At 46.9% G+C, this 27,081-nt stretch overlaps 2 protein-coding genes across 3 annotated transcripts in view; both read left to right on the top strand.

The window, feature by feature from the left end:
• DAB2 (DAB adaptor protein 2) overlaps positions 1 to 1,730 on the top strand; it is a 50,434-nt gene extending 48,704 nt beyond the window's left edge. The window contains exon 15 of the mRNA XM_053300156.1: positions 453 to 1,730. The gene's annotated coding sequence lies outside the window, so the exon portion shown is untranslated. The remainder of the gene's footprint in view (positions 1 to 452) is intronic.
• A 10,223-nt stretch (positions 1,731 to 11,953) lies between these two features.
• The window catches only part of C9 (complement C9), a 35,633-nt gene continuing 20,505 nt past the window's right edge, over positions 11,954 to 27,081 (top strand). Inside the window, exons 1-5 of one of the 2 annotated variants that reach the window (XM_053287774.1) lie at positions 11,954 to 12,103; positions 15,299 to 15,392; positions 18,139 to 18,295; positions 23,704 to 23,851; positions 26,343 to 26,481. In XM_053287774.1, the coding sequence (XP_053143749.1) occupies positions 12,027 to 12,103; positions 15,299 to 15,392; positions 18,139 to 18,295; positions 23,704 to 23,851; positions 26,343 to 26,481 (615 nt within the window). In that variant the 5' untranslated portion in view covers positions 11,954 to 12,026. The remainder of the gene's footprint in view (positions 12,104 to 15,298; positions 15,393 to 18,138; positions 18,296 to 23,703; positions 23,852 to 26,342; positions 26,482 to 27,081) is intronic. The other variant, XM_053287775.1, reaches the window with a different exon arrangement.

Genomic DNA, 27,081 nt, shown 5'->3' with positions numbered 1-27,081 from the left:
CCCTGTGGTCATCTTTGGTAGGAGGGGTTTGCCATTGCCATCTCCCATGCAGTATGAGATTATGCCTTTCAGCATCTTCCTATATTGCTGCTGCCCAGTATAGGTGTTTCAGCGGGGATTCGAACCGGCAACCTCTGGCTTGCTAGTCAAGTCATTTCCCCACTGCGCCCAGGCCTTCTAGAACATGGTTAATGCTATGTTAACAACTTGGTTTATCTGTACACTGCCATGAATATTTCTTTTCAAATGGAAAAGCAACCTCTAAGAATCCTTCCCTACAAACAATTGCATACTGCTTTCCTGCTGAATTGAGTGATTTTTTTGATATGTGATAGCTTTAGTCTGGCATCCCCTCTCCCATTCCCAGTGTTGTGTGCACACTTAACATTGTGAATTGCAAGAGAGCATCTTGGGGTCAGCTGCACAATACTAATACTGTTTTCTTCAACTAGAAGTGGGATACTGGCGAAGGAATAACTGGACTGCTATGGCAAATGTTTGTAACAGACAACTGGACACCCCTGTTCTCGCTCTGCATTGACTGTCTCATTCTCTGTCCACTTCTGGATTGCAACTCATTCCAAGAAGTCTCTGGATTGTGGCCACCTGATGCTAGAGACTGAACTGGAGCTGGTGAGGGTGAACCTCAGCCCATGTGGTCTGAAGAAATGGAACACTGTCTGGTATGGGCTCTTGTCTTCAACCACCTTGGCTTTTAAAGGCTTGGAAGCACTTAATTCTAAACCGAGGAAGGCAACTTCCTCTGCAATCGCCTTGGGCTCACCAGCATGGAAGAGATAGGAACTGGCTTGGAACTTGCAACACTGAGTCACCTAGATCATAAACCATCACCAGGATGGTTATCCATTCCTCTTCCTTACCTTATTGCAAGCTTTAAACACTTTCACCACTCCATCCCCCTCATTCTTCTCCCCCCTCACAAAAATGAATGTCTCTGGCAAGTGATTTAGCTCCTCACTGGCCAGTTCTTAAAAGGTAACTATTGGCTTCAAAGGATTTTTCTTGGTAATCCAGTGGAAGCTGAGCTGCTCATAGCAATGTTGTCTTCAGGATGGTCAGAATGGCTTGTGATCTTGTGAAGTGCCTTGCCTCTGGCAAAACTCCGCTGGCAAGAGTGTCTGGTTCCATTAGCAAGCCAATGCTGAGGAAAGGATAAATGTACTAAAAACAAGCCACTGCTGAGAGAAGATAACGAAACAGACCAGTTCTTTAAAGTGTGATCTCTCTCATTTGTCACTTGTGAAAACGGAAATCAGTTGTACTCTGAACAGCTTGTCTTGCCAAGCAAAATAGGATTTTGCTGATCAAGGTATGGTATAGCTTTTTCTATAGCGTGATAAAGACACCACTTAAATGGTGGGGGGGCTTCCAAGCAATTGGGCAGAACACATAAGAACCATGTATTTGTATTCATAAAGTCACAATGGAGACAAACTTGAAATAGTATCACTGTGTCATGGTTAGGTCAACATAAAATTGGAGATCAGCTTAGATTAAAAACACTTAAGTCCGTAGTGACCAGTCTGTTAATGCAATCTGCTCTGTATATACTCTACTGCACTTTCCTGTAATGCAAAAATCTATCAATTTATATGTGTTTGTCTCAGACTGGAAATGTAGGAATTCATGGATTGTGTTACACTGTCAAAAAAAAAAAAAGTAGTCAAATATTCTGACACATTAAAGGTAACTTCATTTCAAAAGTGGAATGCCTGCTTGAATTGTCTGCTTGGAACAGATCTACAAAACTCACTTGAATATGAAACACTGTGGCTGTAACCTGAATCCAGACTGCTGAACAGAAATGCAGAAGAATAAGACTCTTATCAAACCAGCGCCCTTGGCTTACCTACCTTGACTTGATAACCCAACCTAGGCTTGTGATGTGGGCAGGTGTGCAAGGATAGCTGCCTTGAGTGGCCTTCCAAGGAATTCTGAGGTTCCTCTTTAAGATGGGCATTCTCATACTGATACTCCTCTCCAAGGACTATTGGGTGCCTTTCAGAACACTCCTAAACAGGCTTGATCAACATCCAATTAAGTGTACAGGGCATTTTTTGTTGTGGCCCTCCCCCCCCCCCCAGCTTTAGAATACCCTCCCAGAAGAGCATTGCCATGTTCCTTAAGATATTTTTTTTTAAACACAGAACTAGCTGAAAACCCATATTAGAGAAAAATTCTAATATTTTAGAACTAGAATATTTAGAATATTCTAATATCTTAATCTATAGCTCATGCCAGGGTGGGTTGAACTTGCAATTTTTAAAATTTGGGTCTAACAGGCTTCTTGGTGTGCTGTTAGTGTTAATCTTATACTTTTACACCTTATTAGCTTTACTAATGTTATGATCCACTCAGCGCTGGTGAGGTATAAATATTTTAAATAAATCCTAGAACACTCTCGTCAAGACTTTATGGGAAAATTAAGATCTCTTGCTGGTATGCCTTGACATGTAAAATGCCACTTAAATAGCACTAAAACATGCATTGGAAGAATGTCTAACCTGCTGTCGGTCTTACAGGAGACTTGAATGTGGGCAATGGGTAGTTGGAAGACCATTCAAGTATGGCCACAACATGCAGTTGCTGGATTAAGCTCTGAAGTGGTTCCCTACTGGCTTAAGATATCTGATACAGGGGTAAACACTTAAGAATCAACTAACAATACTCATAGTTCAGCTTTGCTAACTGGTACTACAAGGGGTCTGGGGAAACCAAAACAGAACCAGAGACATGCTGGAAATGACTTACCGTATCTTATTTTTATACCACCTCATATGTACAGGTGGTGTCATGTTAAAACACAACAAAGGTAAAACAGAATAAAATTTCACAAGATAAACCCAATCTCATAATATAAAAACAAATTAAATAGCCAGAGATGACAGGTGCATCTTGAGGTTTAACATTTTCCCCAAGGTCTTAGGCTAGATGTTAGCCATCTGTTCCAATGCTGCACTGGAGTTACAGGGAGAGATTATGTGTTTGCACTGATCTTGCCTTCGCTTGGAAGTCCATGCCTCGCAAAAACATGTCCCCAAGCCCCCCATCTGGGTGGTGGCTCAATCAGGGTTCATAACTAAAAAATTTCACACTTGAGGACTCAAGCCTGTGGCTGCTACCTAACACTTAACATGTGGTGGAGTCATATGAATGGTGGCTCCTTGGTATGTGGCTGCTGCGCTCTGGAAAAGTCGGTAAACGGAAGGAACGCCAGCACAGTACACTACGGCAGTACAAAATGGCTCTCTAAACTAGCTGGAGAGGTCTTCTACAAAGATAATGCACCTGTTTCGCGGGGAACATACGTGTGGTGAGTAAAGCTGTGGTTTTGTTGCCAGCCAGAGACTGAAGGAAATTCTGGGGGAACTTGAAGCATAATGAATGAGCTCATTGAATTATGCTGAGTTGGGCGTAGCAGTAGCTGCTGCCACAGGTCAGTGACCCACATCCTGTCACTACATTGCAGTAAGTCTGAGGCTTTGCTCCAGACTAGTGGTGTGCTGGCACAAACATCCTGGTGCAAGATATGGCTCTAAGGTGGGAGGGAACTCTTATACAAGTGTAGAGTTCGGGAAAAGTGTAAAGCGTGCTGTCAAGTCGGCAGGCGAACCCCGTGGCTTACAAGTGGCTAGCTCACTTTTTTTTTTTTTTGCCCTCCCCAAAGCCCCAGTTTGCAGAGTGAGCATGCCGCAAACCCAGGCTTTCCAATGTGGATAGCCACGGCATGGCTACTCATGAGGAGACCCCCAAAGGGAGGTGAAAAGCCACCTCCCAGCTCCAGGGGTCTCCCCAGTATCCCCTGCACACTCACACAGGGCATACTGGAGCTTCCGAGGGCTCCCCAGCCCCCACTGGCTTTGTCACAGAGCTGGCAATCGTGTGGGCAGCCGATCCGGCCACCTGGGGCTCCCTCCCTGCTCGTGTGTGGGGAGAGCGGGCTTAGCCCACTCTCCCCGTGCAGCTCCTGAAACCGGGTCTCACTGATTGTGAGACCCGGCTCATTAGGTGGCTACAGTTTTGAGAAGCCCCATGACCCTCGTGCATTGGCACAACTTCCTTGTGCAAGTACAGCAGTTGTCAGGATGTCATTCCATGTTTCTCCTTAAGGCTGTTTACTAAACAATGGTAAATACCGGGCAGTCTGAGAATTCTCACATTCTTTTCTAGCCTGCAGGGGGGGAAAGAGCTGTAATCTCAAACATATATTTATTTTATTTATTTATTTGATTTCTATACTGCCCTTCCAAAAATGGCTCAGGGTGGTTTACACAGAGAAATAATACATAAATAAGATCACTCCCTGTCCCAAAAGGGCTCACAATCTAAAAAGAAACGTAAGATAGACACCAGCAACAGTCACTGGAGGTCCTGTGCTGCGGGTGGGTAGGGCCAGTTACTCTCCCCCTGCTAAATAAAGAGAATCGCCACATTAAAAAGTGCCTCTTTGCCCATTTAGCAGGGGTCCTGCTAACATGCAGTCGAGAGCTACAAAGCAACTACTAGTAAATGTTTAATTTTTGTTATTGGACAGATTTAGCAATCCAAGCTGCATAGAGGCATCTCTCAAAGTTGAGCAATTGAATTCCAAGCAAGGACTTTGTTACGGAGTACTTCATGACTCCCTACAGAGTAACACACTCACGGAACACAGAGCTGAGTCTGTGATCAATAGCCCACAGCCACCTCTGCTTAAGACCATTTAAATGCTTTGGTTACAGCTGTAACTAGACTGGCATGTGTTTGTAAAAGGTTCCGAGCATCTGGAGAAGCCCTTCAAGTGCCTCCACTGATGGGGCTTAAGTGAATGGTGACTAGTCATAGGAACTTCTCAGTAGTGGTGTCCAAGCACTAAAAGGACGTCCCCTGGTTCTCTGCACCTAGAACACAGAATAGTTGCCAACTGAAATCCAGCCTTGGCCAGGCCTCTGAGATAGTATAGTGTGTTCCTCTTGGCCCTCCTACTTGTAATCTTGATAGATGCTTTCCGTCCTACTACCTCCCTGGGATAGGACTGGGAAGGGCCCCTCCCAGAAACCTTGGAAAGCTGCTACCAGTCACTGTAGACAATAGCCCTCTTCAGACATTAGGCAAAGAGGCTGTATTAGAGTAAAGTAAAGGTATATGTGCCGTCAAGTCGATGTCAACTCCTGGTGACCACAGAGCCCTGTGGTTGTCTTTGGTAGAATACAGGATGGGTTTGCCATTGCCTCCTCCCACGCAGTGTGAGTTGATGACTTTCAGCCTCTTCCTATATCACTGCTGCCTGATCTAGGTGGGGATTCGAACTGTCAACTTTCTGCTCGTTAGTCAAGCATTTCCCTGCTGCGCCACTTAAGGTGTTGCCCTAAAGTACCGCCTCCAAGAAAGAGGTGGCAGTCCTGCCCACCGCATCAATCACTCTCCCCAGTGGACAGGTCCATCACACGAAACGGTGAAGGCTGTAAGCATGATGGAGGGTGTTTTCGGGAGCAGGAGACGAAGGCTGTGATCTCTGTGTGAGCTCTGAAGCAGGAGGAGCGAGAGTGACTGACGTGCTGGCAGGCCACATCTTCATTTCCTCTTCAGACAGTGTACATGGTTCACTGTCCTTCATGAATGAGTCTAATATTGGATTAGAATCTGTTACATGGATCCATGGTGTGGTTCAGGATAAAGCAGTTTCATATATTTTGTAGCCTTCAGTCTTGTAAAGGGTGTATGTTAATCTGTGTAAGTCATCTTGAAAACTATTAAAAGGTGTGACAGAAATTGAATAACATGTGCATGGAACACGTAGAGGCTGTTCTCACAAGCAGCCAAGGCTGGGCTAGGGCAGATAAGTCCATGCTTGACTACCAGTGAGAACCACCAGTAGCTGCAAGGCTTCCAGCAGTGTCTCAGTGGCAAGCCCACCAGTTAGCAGAGGTTAAGGGCGTGAGCATGCCCTTACCTTGTGTTAACTGCTTGTGTGTCAGCACCAGCTTGTCCCACAGGAGCAGGCTCCCTGCTGTTGCTGCAGGGGTCCCCACAATGCACTGTGGGGAGAGGAGAGCTGGTCTTGTGGTAGCAAGCATGACTTGTCCCCTTAGCTAAGCAGGGTCTGCCCTGGTTGCATATGAAAGGGAGACTAGAAGTGTGAGCACTGTAAGATATTCCCCTCAGGGGAAGGAGCCGCTCTGGGAAGAGCAGAAGGTTCCCAAGTTCCCTCCCTGGCTTCTCCAAGATATGGCTGAGAGAAATTCCTGCCTGCAACCTCGGAGAAGCCGCTGCCAGTGTGTGAAGACAATACGGGGCTAGATAGACCAATGTTCTGACTTGGTATATGGCAGCATCCTACGTTCATTGTGCACTTGTGCAGTGCATAGCGGGCTTTCCGGGGGCCAGGATAATGTGTCCTCACCCCCACATCTCTGTGCTGCCCGTGGGCAGCCATAGATCTTCTGGGTGTGTGATTAGCATGCCCAGCAACTCCTGGAGGATGGTCTGCAGGGAAAGGGAACTTCTGCTGCCTTCCCTACCACCTGCCCTCAAGAGCCCCTGATGGTGTGAAAGGGCTCATAAGCAACCAAAATGGCAACAGGCCAATGGTGGTGTTCCACTTTGGCTTACAGAAAAATGCCGACCAGATCTCAGGGTTATTACTAGCTGTCAGAAAATGTGAGAAACCTGAAAGAGCTCACAGTGTTGTACTGGTTGATCAAGAAGAAAGTACTAGAGCCTGGCAGTGTGCCATTAACAGAATACTAGGGAAAGACCCTTTCCTGTTAGTGAAACTGCACTGCCAGGCCAGCCACAATGACCTAGAGCACTCCAAACTTGGAACCAATACTATTTTCAAAAATGAGGAACCACTTTGGGTGAGAGATTTAGAGCAGAGAGGTTTAGGGGTGGGATGATGAATCGTGACTGCCATGTATGTGTGCCAGACCACAACGACACTCCCTCAAGAGTCCTTGGCCCCTGCTGAGATCCCAAGAGTTCCCCCTGTGGTTAGCCGGTTAGCCCTTAAAATAAGGAGTGAACTGGCAGTAAGCCTAGTATGAGCAGATGGGAAATACACATCTTTTATATACAGCTGGATGTCCAGGGCTTTTCCAGATGTTCATTATCTCGTGGTTTTTCCAGCACCCACAGTATTTATTGATGGGCTTTCAGAGGTTCCAGATGCATGCATTGGCTTCTCTGGAATCCTATCCTCTCGTGATTTTTGGTGCTCACACTGAGGGTCTTCCACACAATCAAAAACTGTTCTACCCAGGTTTGGGAGCTGTGTGCGTTCCCAATTTCCACTTATGTGGAAGCAAGGTAGGAGGAAAACCTGGGTAGCTTTTCCTCCTGCCTTGCTTCCACACAATCACTTCTACCCAGGTTTTCCTCCTGCCTTGCTTCCACACAACCGAAAATTGGGATCGCACACAGCTCCCAAACCCAGGTATAACACAGTGAGGCTGGTCTCACAATCAGTGAGACCCGCTTTGTCCAGGTTTGCTGGGAGAGTGGGCTAAGCCCGCTCTCCCAACAGACGATTGGGAAGCCCTGCCTGGGAGGCCGGATTAGCCGCCCACACGACTGCTGGCTCTGTGATGGAGCAGGCGGGGGCTGGGGTGTTTGGGGGCCATGTGGCCCCCATAAGCTCCAGCATGCCCTGCGTGAGCGCACAGGGCATGCTGGAGAGACCCCCTGAGCCAGGAGGCTGCTTTTAAGCCTCCTGGTCAGGGGTCTCCTTGTGAGTAGCCATGGCACGGAGCGACACTGGGGCTACTCACGATCCAAAAAACCAGGTTTGTAGAGCACTCGCTCCACAAACCCGATTTAAGGGGGTGGGTTACTTCAGCGGGTTACCCGCTCAGGAACCACCAGGCTCACAGCCAAGCCTGGTGGTTGACATGATGGGACGAAATCGGGCTAGCGGAGGCTAGCCCGATTTCGTCCCATTGTGTGAATAGCCTCAGTGTTTGATTGTGTGAATGACCTCACTGTTTTTAGAGTGCCACTGACCAGCTAGTGCTTTTGATTGCCATTTTAAAGTAGCCATGAAAAGAGATGGGAAAATAAGTTCTGGTCAACAGGTAAAGGTAACGTTGTACTCCTGGCACTCACAGAGCCCTGTGGTTTTCTTTGGTAGAACACAGAAGGGGTTTACCATTGCCTCTTCCTGTGCAGTATGAGATGATGCTTTTCAGCATCTTCCTATATTGCTGCTGCCTGATATAGGCATTTCCCATAGTCTGGGAAACATACCAGCGGGGATTCAAACTGGTAACCTCTTGCTCGCTAGGCAAGTTATTTCCCCACTGTGCCATTAGGTGGCTCATGGTCAACAGGTAGTGCAGTTAAAAAAAAAAAAAGTTAGTGCAGTGCTCAGCATCTGACTAGAGCAACAAGGATTCCACCCAAAACAGTGCATGTGTTTGCATCCTGCATGAAAGCCCCTAAGTAAATTCTCCAGTGAGAAAAATCACAAGAGACCTGTCTGGGAAAGCCCCAAGAAGGAAAGTGCAGGAGGGATTCCATTGCCATTTTCTTGTAGCGATGGCTGCTGATGTGCTTGCTTCATCCCGTTGGCTGTGGTACCTGTCAGTTCTTAATCATATAAGCCAGAGAGTGCTTCAGGCAAATAAATGAGGACTCTCTTGCTCCATATAATACAAGTTTCAAGGCTACTAAAATAACCTTTCATTACTACTTTACTACCTCTTAGCATTGCTCCTATTGCTGGGATACGGTTTCTGCCATCTGTATTTCTTCACTACCTTATGAATATTTACATGCTGCTTTTCAACCAAAGTCCCCAAAGCGGTTTACATAGATATAAAAATAAATGGCTCCCTGTTCCCAAAGGGCTGATAATCAAAAAAAGAAACATAAGACAGACACCAGCAGCAGCCACTGGAGGGATGCTGTGCTGGAGATGGAGATGGCCTTTAAGTCGAAGGAGGATGTGACTACTTTAAGTAGTTTTGGACAACTCCTTTCCTCATCCTCCCACCTTTTCTTTTCTCTTGATTTGCTGCACAGTAGTATAAACTGATGGGCAGGACCTCTTGATTCCCACCCACCTCCACCCTAGCAGTGCTTATGTTACCCCCATCAGTATTACCAGTATTATTGTTTGTTTATGGTGTGGATTAACTATAGAGGCTCCCTGGATTTGGCAACTAAAGGGTGTAGTGATCTCCCCTCACCTTTCTTAATTGGTTGATTGGAGCTTTGCGAACTGATTTTGTAGGTGCTTTGCAGGAGTTTAGTGGGGGTTCAGCGAGGAACTCTGTGAGGATGCACACAAGTGGTCCCCCTTTATCACAAGGAGACACACAGCCAGAGGCACTCTTAACCCCAGACCTTGGGGTCCTGGTCCGTGAACTCCAAGGTCAGGTGTGTGTGTGTCCAAATGTCTAGACCACCACCCCACACCCACCACGCCAAACCACCAACCTTTCCCATAATTTTAGCCTCCATGTGTGCAGCTGAAGGGTGATCTGACCACAAGCCTCCCCTGCCCCCCAGCCCCCACTGTGGTGGTGGCGATGGGCAGAGCATCTGCTGGGCTTGTCCATCCAGCCCAGCAGCCCTTGAGTACTGCAGGGCACTCCAGCGCACCTGCACAGTTGGAATAGTTCATCACAAGCCCATGACATCAATTAACTGACAACTGCACCCGAGACTTAGCAATAGCAATAGCACTTACATTTATATACCGCTCTATAGCCGGAGCTCTCTAAGCGGTTTACAATGATTTAGCATATTGCCCCCAACATTCTGGGTACTCATTTTACCGATCTCGGAAGGATGGAAGGCTGAGTCAACCTTGAGCCCCTGGTCAGGATTGAACTTGTAACCTTCTGGTTACAGGGCAGCAGTTTTACCACTGCATCACCAGGGGCTCATTAGCTTCAAGTAAAGAAGCCCTATATATTCTAGATAACCAATCAAACCAGTTATGAAGGTAGAATGCCAGCCGGGGAGGGTGTGCTTCCCAGTGTATTGGACTGAATGGTGCATGTATGACTATCTGCCAGAGGCCAGAAGTCCTGGGTTTGCGCTTGTTGCAAGGAGCTCCTGGCCCTCAGGGAACAAGTTTGTTCCCTCAAAGCCAAGGTGGCTGACCTGGGAGGGAGGGTCTCTCACTCCCAGGCTGATAGCTGGTCTCAGAGCCATCCCTGGTGGGTGTGGGGCTGGGGGTGAATCAGCATGTGTGGGACCTCCTCAATATTTCATATCATTACAGAATCATACTGATTAATGACATACAGTGTAAATAGTGTGAGTGAGGTTTTTGGACATGTCCAACCAGCTTGGACATTTAGTGAATTTCTTAGACATATAGAACATTTTTATTAAAATGAAATAAAAGCACAACACATGCTTCACAGTTCTCAATCTGAGTTGCAAACCAACTTGAGCATAGTGCATTTATAAACAAATAATATAAAAGTCTGTCTCATATATCAGTTTCACCTTTTAATTTGCATTACTGAAATTAATGGACTTTTGCACGATATTCTAATTTTCCGAGTTTCACCTGTACTTATAGGACTTTTGGGGTGGTGTTTTAAAAAAATAAAATGCTTATAAATCCTTGAGTTTACATTAGAATTTTTCTTTTCTTGCAATCACTACTAGAAATGGAGTGTCTCAGAAAATACAGAGTTTTGAACCCAAAAAACCCAGTTTCTTGAGTAAGAAGAGGGTTTATACTTAGGCACACCTAGAACGGCTGTTGTTAAGAACAGAGGTGCAGCTATAATGGAGCGGAGGGATTCAAAGATCCCAGGCCCCCCCCCCCAGCTCCATCCCTCCCTATTTTCTTCATTATCTCCCTCACTCCAAGGGGCCGCCAGGGAGAGGGGGTGAACACTGTCTCTCCCCTAGCTATGCCCCTGGTTAAGAACATTTACAGGCTGGTAGGCTTTGCCCAACAGCTTCCAATGCTGCAGTTCGGGAGGTATAAAAAGATAGAATGGTGTTGTTTGACTTTTACATACATTAAAATGAAGGTGTGTTGAGGGAGGAAGAGAGAAACAGGCCCTCCTTCAGACCTCTCACACTCAACTGAGGAAGCTAAACACACATCCTACCTCACCTAAAGGGGCTACTTTACATCAAAATACTCCTTGAATCTGAATTTCAGAGGCTGAAACGTCGCATTCTCTGTTAATTAATTATTATTATCATTATTACATTTATATCCTCTTCCTTCAAGGAGCCCAGAGCGGTGTACTATGTACTTGAGTTTCTCTTTCACAACAACCCTGTGAAGTAGGTTAGGCTGAGAGAGAAGTGACTGGCCCAGAGTCACCCAGCAAGTACCATGGCTGAATGGGGATTTGAACTCAGGTCTCCCCGGTCCTAGTCCAGTACTCTAACCATTACACCACACTGGCTCGCTGAAATGCTAATGTTAATGCTGAAATGTCATTTTGGTTTCTGAAGTCCAGACCTGAAGGTGGTTATGACTCAATTTAGGGATGTTTGTATGGCTTCCTAGATGGAGTGTGGGAGGTTTGGAGGAAGGCCCATTCCTCCCTCCCCAACAAAGCCCACACACCCTCATCTGAATCTAATTACTCAGGAGCTAATACTGGCAGAATACCATGGCCCGTCTTCACTCTACATTAAATATTTGCTCTGTTGTTGAAGTCTAACTGGTTTTGGTGTGTGCTTACTGTGTTCCTGTCTCCACATTCCTTCTAGTGAAGGTTCCCACTTTGCAAAACAAGTGAAGTGCTGCCCCCACCCCCCTTCATGTATTCATAGACCTTTGCATTAGAAAAAGGAAGCTCAAAATGTTGGGCTTTCCCTTCTGCCCTAAACTATTTTGGGAAATGACCAGCCCAACAGACTTTCCAAAATCCAGTGTCATCCATGAACCCAAGAGCACTTCCCGAAAGTCAGCACCTGATTTGGCCTACTTTTGATGCTGCCTTTTGTTTGTTGTTCTGCTAATATATAACAAAGGGCAATGGATAAAAAGCCTTCAGCTTCAGTTCTCTTGTTCTGGTATTAATCGCCAGGATACCACCATGCGTGCTCTTTTGCCACTTATAGGGGCACTGTGTGTTTTAGAAGCAAACATCTTTGTCTCTGCAGGAAAGAGAAGGTAAGTCGTTGACTTTTTATATAATTTACCCACTCTCTGTACGAAAGCTTATTGGCATTTGCCAGACCACAAATACCATTTGCTCTATTTCTGGACATTAGAGCCTCATGGGATTGTGGGAGTCGTCCAGTATCTGGGAACCCCTCCCCCACAAGGTGCTTCCAGATCGCTGCTCTGCTTCTGTCTCTGTCTCCCCAAACTGCTAACTTCTATAGTTTTTAATATATTCTCTCTCTCTCTGGCCACATTTGCATGCAATGTGAAACCAGAGTTGGAAGGGGCCAGAGGTTGCCAAACCTCAATGTCCAAATGCAGGACAGCCCCTTGGAACTTGAGTTCCACGTGGAGAGTGACCTGAGGTTCTGCTCTCCTAACTCCCATTTGTACCCTTGGGTTGTAGTGAGTTTAACTCACCCCAACCCGAGGTTTTAACACAGCCTGCATTACATCTGAATACAGAAGCGCAGGCTACATTCCCTCAAACTGGAGTTGAGGGAGGAAGCTCCTCCCTCTCTCTGGCTGTCATTGGCTGGGCAGGCTGTCCTTCATGAAAGAAGCAAGCCTGCACAGCCAGTCCCCTCGCCCCAACCTCGCTGACTGCAGGCTACCTGCTTTCCATTATGTCCAAATTCAGACTGGAGAGCAGAGGTGGGGGGCAGAAAGTTCTGTGCTGTGTGCAAGTGTGCCTTCTCCCTCCCCCACCCTCTTCCTCCAAGCTTTGGTGACTAACACTCAAGGGATCATCTCCCAACCATTAGCTCTCATTTAAGGAAATATCTACTGACCCTAAACAGAACACTCACATTCTTTTGTCAAATCACAGGCCCTGATCAGACATGGTTTTAAGCCAAACCATGGTGATAGGCCTAGTCACAATACATAGACAGAATACCTACAGCAAGGGAGCAGCAGAAGACTGTGAGTAATGCCAAAGTCCTGTGTGTACATACATAAGAAGTAGGCAAGCTGCCCCAATGGGATTTGCTTCCAGGGAAACATGCATAAGAACAGGATGTTAGCCATGAACAGAAGAGAATCGTTAGGGTTCTGAGCTGTGGTCTCTCTGGATTATTGAGATTCTGAACTGAAAATGTCAACCTTCACTTTCAAATCTATTTCAACTTTGAGTTCTGAAATGAAAATCTTGAGAGCACAATGCAAGCTACCGCCTCCTATGCCGTGGGATATGATAGTTCAGGGGAAATGTTACCACTCAATGTCTTCATACATGCACCCTGGACAGGTTCTGGAGATCATTCATTCATTCATTTGATTTCTATACTGCCCTTCCAAAAATGGTGCAGGGCAGTTTACACAGAGAAATAACAAATAAATAAAAAATAAAAATAACCTTATTTTTAATAAGATTAAAACAAAATAAATAATAAGATCCTCAGTAAGATGATCATATGCCTGTGGGTATCAGTGTATTTGGTCCCAGTTTAATTATGCCTGTGGGTATCAAGTCTGTCTGGTCATCCTCTTGCTAACCGGTCATGTTCCCCTATCTCACAAAGGACCACCTCTGGGTGACAACTGTTCTGTCCAAAAGAAGTGTGTGGGGCGGGGCAGGTAGCACTTGAAGTGGTGGTGGTGGTGGGAGCTACTGCTCTCTGCCAATGCTCCTTTGTCCAACTGAGTGGTAGCAGGGAAGCAGCTACTGCTCACTAGGAAAGAGTGAGGTAGGTACTGGCCCAGCAGGCAGTGACAACAGCCAGGAGCAGTCACCATTGCCTGCTGGATCACCTACTAGCCCAGTCCTCACTAATGGCCAGAGGGAGAACAAAGGTAGAAGTTCATGACTGGATAGCAATAACAGCTGCTCCTGTTCACCTGCCCATCCTCTCAATAGTAAGGACCAGCAGCTGCCCCCTACGCAGTTCTGGGTGCTGTAAGGAGAGGGGAGGCATGATCACTGCAACAGACAGGCTTAGCTCTGTGCAGAGGGGAGGGGGCCCACAACTTGGAAGCCCAGTCCCTACTCCTGTAAAGAGAAGAGGCAGAGGTGGTGTCTACTCTTGCTCCTCAGTGGATATGGGGTGAACATGGATTGCTGGGGGCAGGGGGCCTTTGGTAGATACCTGATGGTGCCAACTCATGATACTATTCACAATTCAAGCTGCTGGTTGTTACCTTTGAAGCCCTAAACAGCTTGATCCCCAGGTACCTTAGCTGAATCTACCTACCTGACTAGATCAGATGGGAGGGCTCAGCTCCATGTGGCAAAACCTACTGAGGCCCATTTGTTGAGCATGCAGGGCAGGGCCTTCTCAGTGATTGCCCCCAGGCTGTGGAATTCTCTCCCTGCTGAGACTCTCCTGGCTCCCTCTCGCCCAGTCTTTCAAAGGAAAGTGAAGACTGCCCTTTTTATTCAGGCTTTTAGCCAATGAGCTTTCTCCTCCTCTTTTTAAAAACTTTTTTTAAAAAGCAAGTGTTGAGACAGGAAGAGAGGGTGAGAAAATTACTTTATGACAAACAGTTTAGAGCTTCCATGGGCTGCTTAAATCCTCCAAAGCAGAAGCAAGAAGCCCGCTTGTTAGGAGTGTGTGGTCAGAGGCGCTCTTAACCCCAGACCTTGGGGCCCTGGTCCGTGGCCTCCAAGGTCTGGGCGGGGGGCTTCCAAATCACAAGGGGAGACTCCTGCAGCCTCTACAGGCCCTGCCCGCCGCTGCCCCACTGAATCTCCATCCCACCCCTCATAATTTCAGCTGCCAAGGGGTGGCTGCTGGGGGGTGAGCTGAGCAGGCCTCCCCCCACCCACAGCAGATGGAGCGACTGCTGGACCTGTCTGACTGGCCTGCGCACCTGCCACTTCCGGTATTATGCTGACCAGGGCAGCAAGAGGGAATACAGCCACCCTGTGCCAGTGGTTTTTGCAGCAGTGCCGGATGGGGAAGTGTGGCGGGGGAGGTAAGAGCACCTTCCCCATGCCTTAAAGGAGCCCCTGCCTGCCTCCCGGTTCCGTGCACACCCCTACCTGTGTGTGCCACATAATGCTTCTGGGTGCATTCAGCACCAGCATCATTAATTATTATTATAGTTATAATTATATACAGGCCTTTGTCCTACGACCCCAGGATGGTTAACAAGATAAACACAATACAAACATAAAAACAAAACAAATGCAAGCATCCCTGAAAGATTGCTTTTGATTTCTGTTTATTTACAACATGAGAATATTTTGTTCTATGCAAGGGTGACGAGAGAACCTGATGTGCTATCTCCCATTGATTGCTTGCTGAGCCCATGGAGTGACTGGGGACCATGTAGTCCATGCACAAAAGCAAGGGTAAGGCGTGGGCATATAATTGATCTTGTTAGCTTATGTCAATATTCTTCATAGCAGGGTCTGAGGGCCAATGGTAGCACACTTAGGGTTAAATGTGGCTCCCTGTTTAATTGTTTGTTGGGCCTGTGTGAAGCTTTGACTGAAACTGAAACTGAAATGAAACACAGTCCCCTGGCACAATGTGGAAAGAACCTTGATCACCGTGCAGTGCTGTGCTATCCCCACTGCTGATAGCAGTGGCGCTCTTTGAACTGGACATCTGGGCAGAGGTCCAGTCTCCTGCAGACCTGGCGGGGGGGGGGCTCCAAATGCTTAGTGGCCCACTAATTTAAGTGGCAGGATTGTCCATGCAAAATGTAGTATCTCTCTGCAAGTCAGTGGGAAGTATCATATTCAGAATCTCTTCCAAAAAAAGAGAGAGTTTCCAGTTTTCCCTGAGCATGTTCAGGTGTAAATAAATAGTGCATTGCAGCTTATCTGTGGCAAGGGTGGTGGGTCCCCTCTCCACCCCACAAAGGCCTTTAGGTCCAGGCTCCAAAATTTCCTAGGTGCTGCACCTCTGGTTGGTAGGGTTCCTTTAAGGGAAACAAAGCCCTCTTGTGCTCCTGCAGCATCTTGGAAAGAGTGCTGGGCAGTATAGCTCTTCCTCCTAGAGCTCTTGAGATAGCTCCGTCTCTCTTAAAGGACCCTCCCAGCATTGAGAAAAGCACAGTACTATGCAGGAAATGGCTCTTACCTTGAAGGTTTTTTTGCCCAAGTGGACCCCACTCGAAAAATAGTGAAGATCACTGGCTTGTGTGGCTAAAAAAAAAAGGACTGAACACCTTTGCGACAGATCGGTCTACTGGCAAGTTTGAGTTGTGATGTCAAAAATGGAAGCTCTCTGTTTCAGAGTTCTTGATATCCTGGCCTCAGTTTCTTGCCTCCCTGACCCATGATCGGATGGCAAAGGAAGGGGACAAGATAGACCCTGGTGCCCAGAGCTTTAAAAAAACAAACTCTTGGGCCAGCCTGCTTTCTTCTTCCCCTGCCCCCACAATCACCAGCTCCAATCCTCTGCCTTGCAAGGGACACCTCTCAGCTGAGGCAGGGTTGAGCAGATGACTGAAAGGGCTGGGCAACGGGAAAGGCAGAGCTCTTTAACGAATAAGTCTTATCCAGCCCTTAAGTTGTATTTCTGTGATTCAAATAATTGCTAATTATCTACTGCAGACTATGCTTGGAATGCTATGAAAGGTATAATGGGATGGAATCTCTATGTAATAGGCCTGTCTAATTTGGCCAATTTCAGTACACAGAGTGCCATCTACTGGTGCACAGCTGTATAGCTGAAGACAGTTTCAGTCTAAAGGTGAAGTGTGCCGTCAAGTCAATTTCGACTCCTGGCACCCTCAGAGCCCTGTGGTTTTCTTTCGGTAGAATACAGGAGGGGTTTACCATTGCCTCCTCCCGTGCAGTACAAGATGATGCCTTTCAGCATCTTCCTATATTGTTGCTGCCTGATATAGGAGTTTCCCATAGTCTGGGAAACATACCAGCAGGGATTTGAACCAGCAACCTTCTGCTTGTTAGTCAAGCATTTCCCCGCTGCGCCATTTAGAGCATCTTTCCCCCACCGACGTACAGTGAACATAAGCACAGCCCTGCTGGATCAGGCCCAAGGCCCATCTAGTCCAGCATCCTGTTTCACACAGTGGCCCACCTGATGTCACTGGGAGCCTACAGGCAGGAGTTGAGGGTGTGTCCTCTCTCCTGCTGTTACTCCCCTGCAACTGGTACTCAGAGGCATCCTGCCTTTGAGGCTGGAGGTGGCCTTTAGCCCTCCAACTAGTAGCCGTTGATAGACCTTTCCTCCATAAAGTTATCCAAGCCCCTCTTAAAGCCATCCAGGTTGTTGGCTGTCACCACTTCTTGTGGCAGAGAATTCCACAAGTTGAATTCCACAAGTGCAGATCATCACACATGATCCATGGAAACCCCCAACCCCAACCCAACCCACCCCATTTGTATAATATGTTTTCATAAGCAGCGTTCCCTCTAACAGGGATTCCCAGATGTTGTTGACAACAATTCCCAGAATCCCCAGCTGCAATGGCTTTGGCTTGGGGATTATGGGAGTTGTAGTCAACAACATCTGGGAATCCCTGTTAGAGGGAACACTGTTCCCCAGAAAAGAGGAGGGGAGAAAGTACTCAGGCTACCTATTTTCAAGAACTTTATTCTGGTTTACCGAAAATCACATTTAAATTTAGTGCAGCAAAGATTTTCCACAGACCACTTGGAGTGGCCCCATGGACCCCAGGTTAATCTATAGAGTCCCTACCAACTGGCCCATCTGACTGGCTGTGGCTTTCCAAGGTTTCAGCCAGCAGTCTACCTGGAGATGCCAGGGATTGGACCTGGAACCTTCTGTATGCAAAACAGGTGCTCTACCACTGACCCCGCCCCCCCGCCAAGCTTCTTTACTTAGCTTTTGTTATTGTTTGGGACGGGGCAGAGCATCTGATTTGCATGCAGAATGTTGCCATCTCAATCCCTGCCCTGAGCTGCCCTCAGGCAGAGCAAGGGCTCCTGCCTGAAACTCTGGACCAATATCTAACTCAGCAGGTGGCAACTTCTTTGGTTTATATTTCAAAATTACTTGGCATGGACAAAGAGATGTACATTATTTCTGAATCATCTCTCCCCTACACACACACACAAGCACTTTTAAGCAACTGTAATTGCTCTTCTATTCTGTGAAAAGTATCGCTCTAGGAGTGTCCTGAAGTATGGACAGTTTGGTGGGAAGCCATGCTTGGAGCGTCTGGGGGACAGCATGCCCTGTGTACCAGCCAGTCCTTGCCCTGAAGAAGAAATGGAAGGACAAGCTGATTGCGGCAAAGACTTCCGATGTGAAAATGGTAAGCATTGCTTTTGTATCTCTTTGAAGCAGACTAACAGTACTTGCAGACTGACTGCATTAGTATACTGGGAAAGGGTGAGTTTCGACAACCTCTCCTAGTCCAGGAAACCCTCTGTGCCACCTGAAAATATGTCCCCGAGGGCTCCACAGTCCTCGAGCACATATTTTTGGGTAGTACAAAGGGCTTCCTGGGCAGGGGCATAGTGAGGGGGGAGTGGACCCATGTTCAGAACTCGGGCAGCCCTCCCACTCATGGTGGTTTGCGCCCCCCCCCCATGGCAGCACACACGCATCCCCACTCACTACCCCCTGCCAAGTGCTGTCGAGTCCCCCCCTTCCCCAGACTGGGGCTCCTGCCGCTGCTGGTGGCGACGCTGACCATCTACAGCTGCCACCGGCACCTGGCTGATGGGAGGAGAATGGGTGCAACCAGGTGAGCATGGACAAAGGAGGTGTCTGGTGGTGGCTGAAGGTGACCAGCGGCTGCAGGGGAAACCCAGCCTGGGGGAAGGGGGAGCTCAGCCGCTCCTCCCAAAGGCTCATCAGCTCCCAGACACAGGACACAATGGGTTATTTGAACCTCTTGGCACTTTTACATCTCCACACCTGTTCCTGGGGAAAGGGAGGACATCAACAAATCTCTTTCCTTGGTGCAGTTTTCCTTTGGGTACAGTTAGCCTGCAAGTTCTGTTACTCTGCTCCCCTCACTGAATGGCACTTCTTTGCTCTGTCTGTCAGCCAGTACTTGCCGTCAGCATAGTGGTTGCCAGAGCTGTGCTTCAAGTGCCACCACTGCCAGCAGCGAGGCAGCTGTTTGCAAGGAACTGTCATATCAAGCTGCCAGTGTACAGGAAAGTCAGCTGGGACTCTGCTCTTGGCTGCTTCCACCTTCAGAGGTTAGCAGGTGGCCAACAGGGCCTTCTCTGCTGTAGCATCCCAATTATAAAATGCCTTTCTAAAGTACATTCACCTGGTGCTGGAACCCCATCCCCCACATCTCCATTATTCATGAGTTGCCTGGTAAAAGCTGTTTCATTTCCCCAGACTTTTGGTGGGGGATGTAATTATGGAATTGTTTGCTGGTGGTGGTTTTATCGTCAATATTGTCAGTCTGTCTTATATCGTTCTAATTTTGGGCACAAACTGCCTCAGCTACCGCTAGGGGGAAAGCAGAGTATAGTCTTTGTATGTAGTATAAAACTGCTTGAGCCTTACTCACTCACTCACTCACTGACATGAAACTCCCAGACCAAACCACAAACATGCCATTTTTGCAGGTAGGTTCCAGACCTTGTCCAGACTACCGAAAACAATCCCACGCTGCTCCCCCCACACACACCAAATGCATTGCATTCCCAGAAAAACTCTCCCATTGGAGAATACGAAAAACTCCAGAAAAACTCTCCCATTGAAGAGTAAGAGGAATGGGACCTTACTAGCTCTGTTGCCAGATTTGGCTTATTTTCAGCCAAATTTTGGGTTACGGCCCATTTGACCCACAAGTATACCCCTTAGGTTCTGGCAGAGATGGAAAAACAAAACATTGTTTTAAAATTTTAAATTGTAATGTTTTAACTTTTTTTGCTGACATTTATTTTAACTGTTTAAATTTTTTTTCTGTTGTCATTTATTCATTTTAACTAATGTTTTAACTTTTTTGTTGTCATTTATTTTGTTTTGTTGCAAACCTCCCAGAGACGTAAGTATAAAAATATGATAGATGGATGGATAGATAGAATCACAGAGATCCAAGATGTTAATATGTTTGCAAACTGCCAGCCCTCACAGAGTCCCTCACTACCACCATGAACTTCCCAGACCAAACCATAAAAGATTCATGGGCTGGCAGACTGCAAGGCATTTTACTAGTAATGAATAAAAATAAACAGGGCATATTCAGCAATGGCACCAATTATACAAAACTGTCTCCCAAGAGACATTTGCTGGACTCATTCTGGTTCAGTTTTTAGATGCTGGGAAATTAGTTCTGCTGAACTTTTTGTAGGATTTGAGTCTGTAATATTTCATTTCTTTCACATTGCTGCCATTCGTTTGCTGGGTTGTTTCTTTTTTTAAAAAGACTGCTTTGAAAAGGTGTCTACAATAGAAAAGCAGCACATGAATTTACATTTTTTAAAAAATTACTGCCGTTTGGGAGTTAGACTTAGCTTGCCTGTATAATTTCATGGTCCATAGTTAACCCTCTGTGGAGAGTTTTTCTTCAGACCCTTTTAAAAAGGGAAGGAGAAAGAAGGTTTCTGCTGATGAAAAATTGGGATCCAGGGACGGCTCCAGGTCTGAAGGGCCCTTGGCATGTGAATACTGTGGCCCCTCTTCTATGGGGTACTTACAATGGTGGCAGTGGAAAGGCCTTCTCCTCATCCCCTACTGGCTTCCTCTCAGAGGCCCCTGTGGTTATGCAACGGCCTTTAGAGAAAGTCCATTTGCAGAAGGGGTAAGCTGGAGAAGACGGTGGTAGAGTGACTTGTTATTTTATTACTGCCTCCACCTGGAATGAGGAGGAGAGCTGGTCTTGTGAGCATGAACTGTCCCCTTTGCTAAGCAGGGTCTGCCCTGGTCTGCATTTGGATAGACTACATGTGAGCTTTGACTGCTGTAAGATATTCCCCTTAGGGGCCGGGGACATAGCTCATTGGTAGAGCATCTGCTATTCTGCTTCCATGCAGAAGGTCCCTGATTCACTCTCTGGCATCTGTAGAGTGGGGAGTGACTCCTGCCTGAAACCTTGGAGAGCCACTGCCAATCAGTGTGGAAAGTCTTGAGCTAGATGGACCATTGGTCTAACTCGCGATTATAAGGCAACTTCCTGTTCCTATGTACAGCAACTCCCCATCTGCAAACAGGGATGTCTAGCAGAGGCTCTCACAGGGGCTTCTGTGGCATGCTCCAATTTACAGATAAGGGTGGTCCCTGAAGAAGGCAGCAACAGAACAACCTTGTAAAGCAGAGTCACACAACCACCGCCACCTCATGTAGGACCTCTGTGGTTGGTTGTGGGCCTTCAGAAGGCCCTGGACACCCAGCAAGTGCCTAGCATTAGCTATCCCTAACTCCAAGCCCGGTTAGGATGGAGGGAAAACTGGGAGCAATTTTGGCAAACCAGGAGGGAGGTTGCCTATCATTCAAGCAGTAGGCGTTCAGCTTTCCCCACTATTTTTTCACCAAGCAAATTAACACTCTAAACGAAGTGTTTAGCTCCATAGAGTGCTTTAATTAAAAAGGTAACAACATGACCCCAACTTGGAGGAGGGCTGGTCTTCTGATAACAAGCATGAATTGTCCCCTTTGCTAAGCAGGGTCCACCCCTGGATTGCATTTGAATGGGAGACTACATATGGGAGCATCATAAGATATTCTCCTTAAGGCATGGTGTCTTAACCTTGGGTCCCCAGATGTCGTTGAACATCTCCCATCATCAACAGCCACAAAGGCCATGGCAAAGGGTGATGGGAATTGTAGTACATTATCTGGGTACCCAAGGTTGGGGTCGTTTTTGGAAGAACACCAGTGCATGCTTGCATGCATGCCGAAGGTTCCAAGTACCCTCCTTGGCATCTCCAAATAGGGGTGAGAGAGACTCCTACCTGCAACCTTGCAGAAGCCACTGTCAATTAGGGATGTGCAAACCAGTTTGAAGTCAAACCGGTCCAGTTCGATAGTTTGAATTCAAACCAAACCAGCCATCACGTTTGAGCTGCAAGTTCGAATTCGAACCAAACTGGGGGGGTGGGGTTCGAACCTCCAGAAGTGGGTGGGGTGGTAGCAGGCTCCCATGGGTACCTACCACCCAACCCTCAAAGCAACTGGACACTCGTACAGTTTTTTGGTAGCGAATGAGAGTGGATTCATGGTTTGTCATTGAAAAGCTTATATGCTACCAGAGAATCTACACTCAGAACACCTCAGAAACAACAAAAACCAGTACCCCATGGGTTAGCAACCCATGGGGGTGGTTGGCACCCTCTGTGCACTACACCACCACTCGCTCTGGGCCACCCCAGCACCCCCCAAGTGCAGTTATGGGGCTGCTGAAACCTCCATTCTTCCTTATGGAGAAAGAACCTTAAAGACCCGTAAACTTCAAAAATCACTTTAAAAACCTTTGCCCAATTCCTTTCAAATAATTCTGGTAGATTCCTTGCCCCCCTTGGGCACTACCACCCACCACACTCTGCTCTAGGCCACCCCTTTTCCCTGGATGTGAAGCTACACATTTGCTGGAATCCTCATTATTCCCTATGAGGAATTCAAAAATACTTTAAAAATTCACCAATAATTGGAGGAGTATCCGATTACCTTGAGGTTTTGTGGGTGCTAGGCATCCCTGGGTGCTTATCACCCACCCCACTTTTGTGCTCCTAGGTGCTCCACAATAGGGGATAATGGGCTGGTTCGAGTCCCATTATACCCTATGAGAAAAATAATTAAAAATATTTCAAATATTCATAAAAAATCATATAAGTGCCCGATTGCTTGATAGTTTGGGTGGTTGTTGGCACCCATGGGTGCTCCACAATAGGGAATAATGGGCTGGTTCAAGTCCCATTATATCCTATGAGAAAACAATAAAATACAATTTCAAAAATTCATAAAAAATCGTACGAGTGTCTGATTGCTTTGGGGGTTGGGTGGTAGGTACCCATGGGTGCCAGCTACCACCCCACCCAATTCTGGAGGTTCAAGCTGGTTCAAAACAGTTTGAATTCAAACTGAACCAGGGGGTTCGAGCAAAACTAAAACCGAACCTCCCCCTCCTGGTTTGCACCCGGTTCGAATTAGAACCAAACTGGGCAAACCAGTTTTGTGCACATCCCTACTGCCAGTCTGTGTAGATCAGGCCTGCTCAATTAGGCGCCCCAGCTGTTATGGGACTACAACTCCCATCATCCCCAGCCACAGTGGTCAATACCCAGGCAATAGCCAGGGATTGCGGGAGTTATAGGCCAACATCTGCAGAAGGGCCAAAGTCGAACAGCCCTGGTGTAGATAGTATTGAGCTAGATGGACCAGTGGTCTGACCCAGTAGAAGACAGCTTCATAGGAAGCTGCCATATACTGAGTCAGACCATTGGTCTATCTAGCTCAATATTGTCTTCACAGACTGGCAGCGGCTTCTCCAAGGTTGCAGGCAGGAATCTCTCTCAACCCTATCTTGGAGAAGCCAGGGAGGGAACTTGAAACCTTCTGCTCTTCCTAGAGTAGCTCCATCCCCTGAGGGGAATCTCTTACAGTGCTAACACTTCTAATCTCCCATTCATATGCAACCAGGGCAGACCCTGCTTAGTTAAGGGGACAAGTCATGCTTGCTACCACAAGACCAGCTCTCCTCCTTCCTATGTAACTGCTTACAAGCCGACAGGATTCTGTTCTTTGTCTTATCTTTAGGACGCTGTATAAAGAACAGGCTGAAGTGCAATACGGAAGATGACTGTGGGGATTTTTCTGATGAAGATGACTGTGAAGGCAGCCTCCGCCCACCGTGTCGTGACCATATAATTGATGTATCTGAGGTTGGAAGAACAGCTGGTCATGGGTAAGTTCTGGGAAAGTCTTGATAAGATAGATGTAAGAGGAACTGGGGCAATCAGATACAAATTCAAATATTGACCCTGTGTGTCTCTTTTGACATGGCATTATCCACATTTTAAACATTCATGTCAGGAAGTGAAACTACATGGCCAAAAGATGCATATTTCCATATGAGTCAGGCTGCACCTATGAGGCCCATGCCTTGCGCTGCTCTCAGGACCTTTCTCTAGAGCAGCAGTTGGCAACTTTGGCTCTCCAGTTGTTGCTGATCTGCAATGCCTCCCAGAATCCCTAGCTGCAATTTATTGTGGCTGGGGATGATGAGAGTTGTAGTTCTGCAACAGCTGGGGAGCCAAGGTTGCCTACCGCTGCTGTAGAGTGTATGCACCCTGCATTCCCCTCGGATACTTCCAATGCTATGAAGAAGTTACAGGTCAGCACTGTTGGACCTCCAACTGTTGATGATACAGCTTCCCTTTCTGTTTCCATTTCTGTTGCATAGCATTAAAATGTAGACAGTGTGGCATCCTCCTGCATGGCTCCCTGAATTTATTTTGAATGTATATCCTACCTTTCTTCTATTGAGTTCCAAGAGGCATATACAGGTTTTGGCATCCAAGCACTGACCAGCTTAGCTTCAGGAAGGTTAGGGCCATATCTCAGTGGAAGAGCATCTGCTTTGCATGCAGAAGGACCCAGACTCAATCCCTGGCAGCATCTCCAGGTAGGCCTGGGAAAGACCCCTTCCTGAAACCTTGGAGAGCTGCTGCCAGTCAATGTAGACAATACTGAGCCAGATGGACCAATGGTCTGACTCTCTATAAGGTAGCTTTCTATAATTTTCTATGCACGGTTGTTTCATCACCCTCCTATAACTCATATGGAATATAAGTTTGTAGACAAATCTCAGTGCTGAGCTTGCCATGAAACAACATCAAGCAGTCTTCTTGGGCCAGCAGATTACTGTGGTGGCTCTGTCTTCCTGATTCTGAGCTCCCTCTTGTGCATAATTAAAAACAATGGCTGACATCCTGTCTAAATTATTCAGTAGAAATTCCCTTGAAAATAAAAGGACAAATCAGTCGTGAAATAACTTTCTTGTTGAAAAGCAGGACATAAATGCTTGTAATAATTTGTAATAACAAATAACTTGTCCCCTTAATTTCAATGGGACTTCCATTGCAATTTGGTCAGGATGTCCGCCACTAGGCTTCAGCTGAGAGCAGGTATGTCTACGTGTCACTTCTTAAATTTTTTGCAGCTGCTGTGAACAGTTCTAAGGCTGCATCTGAGCCAGTCGGGTCTACTAGTGACCATGATCCACCACTTGTGGAAGCAACTACAACTGATAACATTAAACAATGGCAGTAGGCAATATTGCTTATGTAGTCATGGGTTGGATGTGGACTAGTAAACTGAGACTGAATCCAGTCAAGATGGTGATGTTGGTCAGCAGTAGAGCCAATCAGGATGAGGTGATTTTACCAGTTCTGGATGGGGTTGCACTCCCCTTGAAGGAGCAAGGACGCAGCTTGGGGGTATTGCTGGACCCAGCTCTGCTTTTGGAAACTCAGGTGGAGGCGGTGGCCAGGCATGCCTTTGCACGGTTTCGGCTAGTGTGCCAGCTGTGTCCCTTTCTCGAGAAGGCAGATCTGGCCACAGTTACCCATGCCTTAGTCACATCACAGCTGGATTACTGTAACACGCTCTATGTGGGGCTGCCCTTGAAGAATATTCAGAAACTGCAGCTTGGGGGTCCTAAGTTGAGCAGGCCTGGGTAGGCCACCTTGGCGCTCCAGCTGTTGTTGAACTACAATTTATTGTAGCTGGGGATGGTGGAAGTTCAACAACAGCTGGAGCGCCAAGGTTGCCTACCTCTGTTCTAATCTGATTGGCAATGGCTCTCGGGAATTTAATTCTTTCCCATCCTTACCCAGAAATGCCAGAGATTGAACCTGGGACCTTTGCATGAATTTGTAGTTCTTTAAAATTTAAGAAGTGACACTCCTGTCTGTGGCTTCCAGCGGCATCTGGTGGGCCACTGTGCGAAACAGGATGCTGGACTAGATGGGCCTTGGGCCTGATCCAGCAGGGCTGTTCTTATGCATTGAAAGCAGATGCTCTACCACTGAATTAAGTTCCCACCCCTAAGAGTGTATTAACGCAGGTGTTCTCAAACATGGGTACCCAGATGTTGTTAGACTACAACTCCCTTCATTCCCAGCTGTAGAGGTATACCAGCAATGATTATGCCAGAAGTTGTTTGCATTGCTACAAATAAAAAATCATGTCAAATCAATGATATTTAAAAAAATAAATAAATGTCAAATGGCTGCTATTTCAGCCATATGGTGGGGGCAGGTACTGATAATTTTTATTGACTTTTTCTGCCAGCTACATCCTCTTTGAAAATGCATGATATTTGAATGGTATGATAAGAGATCATTTTTGAATAAATAACATCTGGAATGCTACTTCTTTTGCTGTTCTTGCAGTATCAACATTCTTGGAATGCAACCCAAGTCAAGTCCGTTTTACAATGAGTTTTACAATGGAATGTGTGAAAGAGTCCGTGATGGAAATACTGGCATATATTACCGCAAGCCGTGGAACGTTGCTGTGCTCGGTTATGAAGTAAGCCTCTTTGCGTGAATTGAGTGAACTCTCCCCTTTTTTGTACAGTGCCAAGCTATCATTAGGACTTGAGGACAGAACTGCTCATTGCAAAGAATATGTAGTTGCCAGCAAAACCAGAAAAACCGTGTTGAATTTCTCCCTTTCCCCACATAGCATCTGGTTCAACTTTCTCTGTGTCCTGACATCATTTAAATGTGCATTTTCCCACCCTCACTATACATAATTGGCTGATGAGGACGGGGAGCCACATATCATAACAGCATCAAGACACAAGATACACTGAATTGACTGTTTACAAAGGGGAATGGGATAGGACTCTCAGGCCGCCTTTGGATGTAACGTGGTAACATGGGTCCAGTGGACCCGTGGTTCCACACAGTCCTCCTCCTGAAATCCCGTCTACATTTGGACAGAAAGGAGAGCTCCCTCTCTACATTCTCGCTGACTGCAGAAAGAACTGGCTGCCAGGATTTCCTTCTTTAATGAAGGACAGCCCTGGCAGCCAATAGCAGTCGGGGTGTGGGAGTGGCTTCCTCCCTCAGTTCCAGTTGCATGAGAGGGAAACTGCAGTGCCAGCATTCGGATGTAATGCTATCA

This window comes from Hemicordylus capensis, chromosome 2, assembly GCF_027244095.1.
Source record: "Hemicordylus capensis ecotype Gifberg chromosome 2, rHemCap1.1.pri, whole genome shotgun sequence".
Lineage (NCBI taxonomy): Eukaryota > Metazoa > Chordata > Lepidosauria > Squamata > Cordylidae > Hemicordylus > Hemicordylus capensis.
This window is presented reverse-complemented; position numbering and strand designations above follow the sequence as displayed.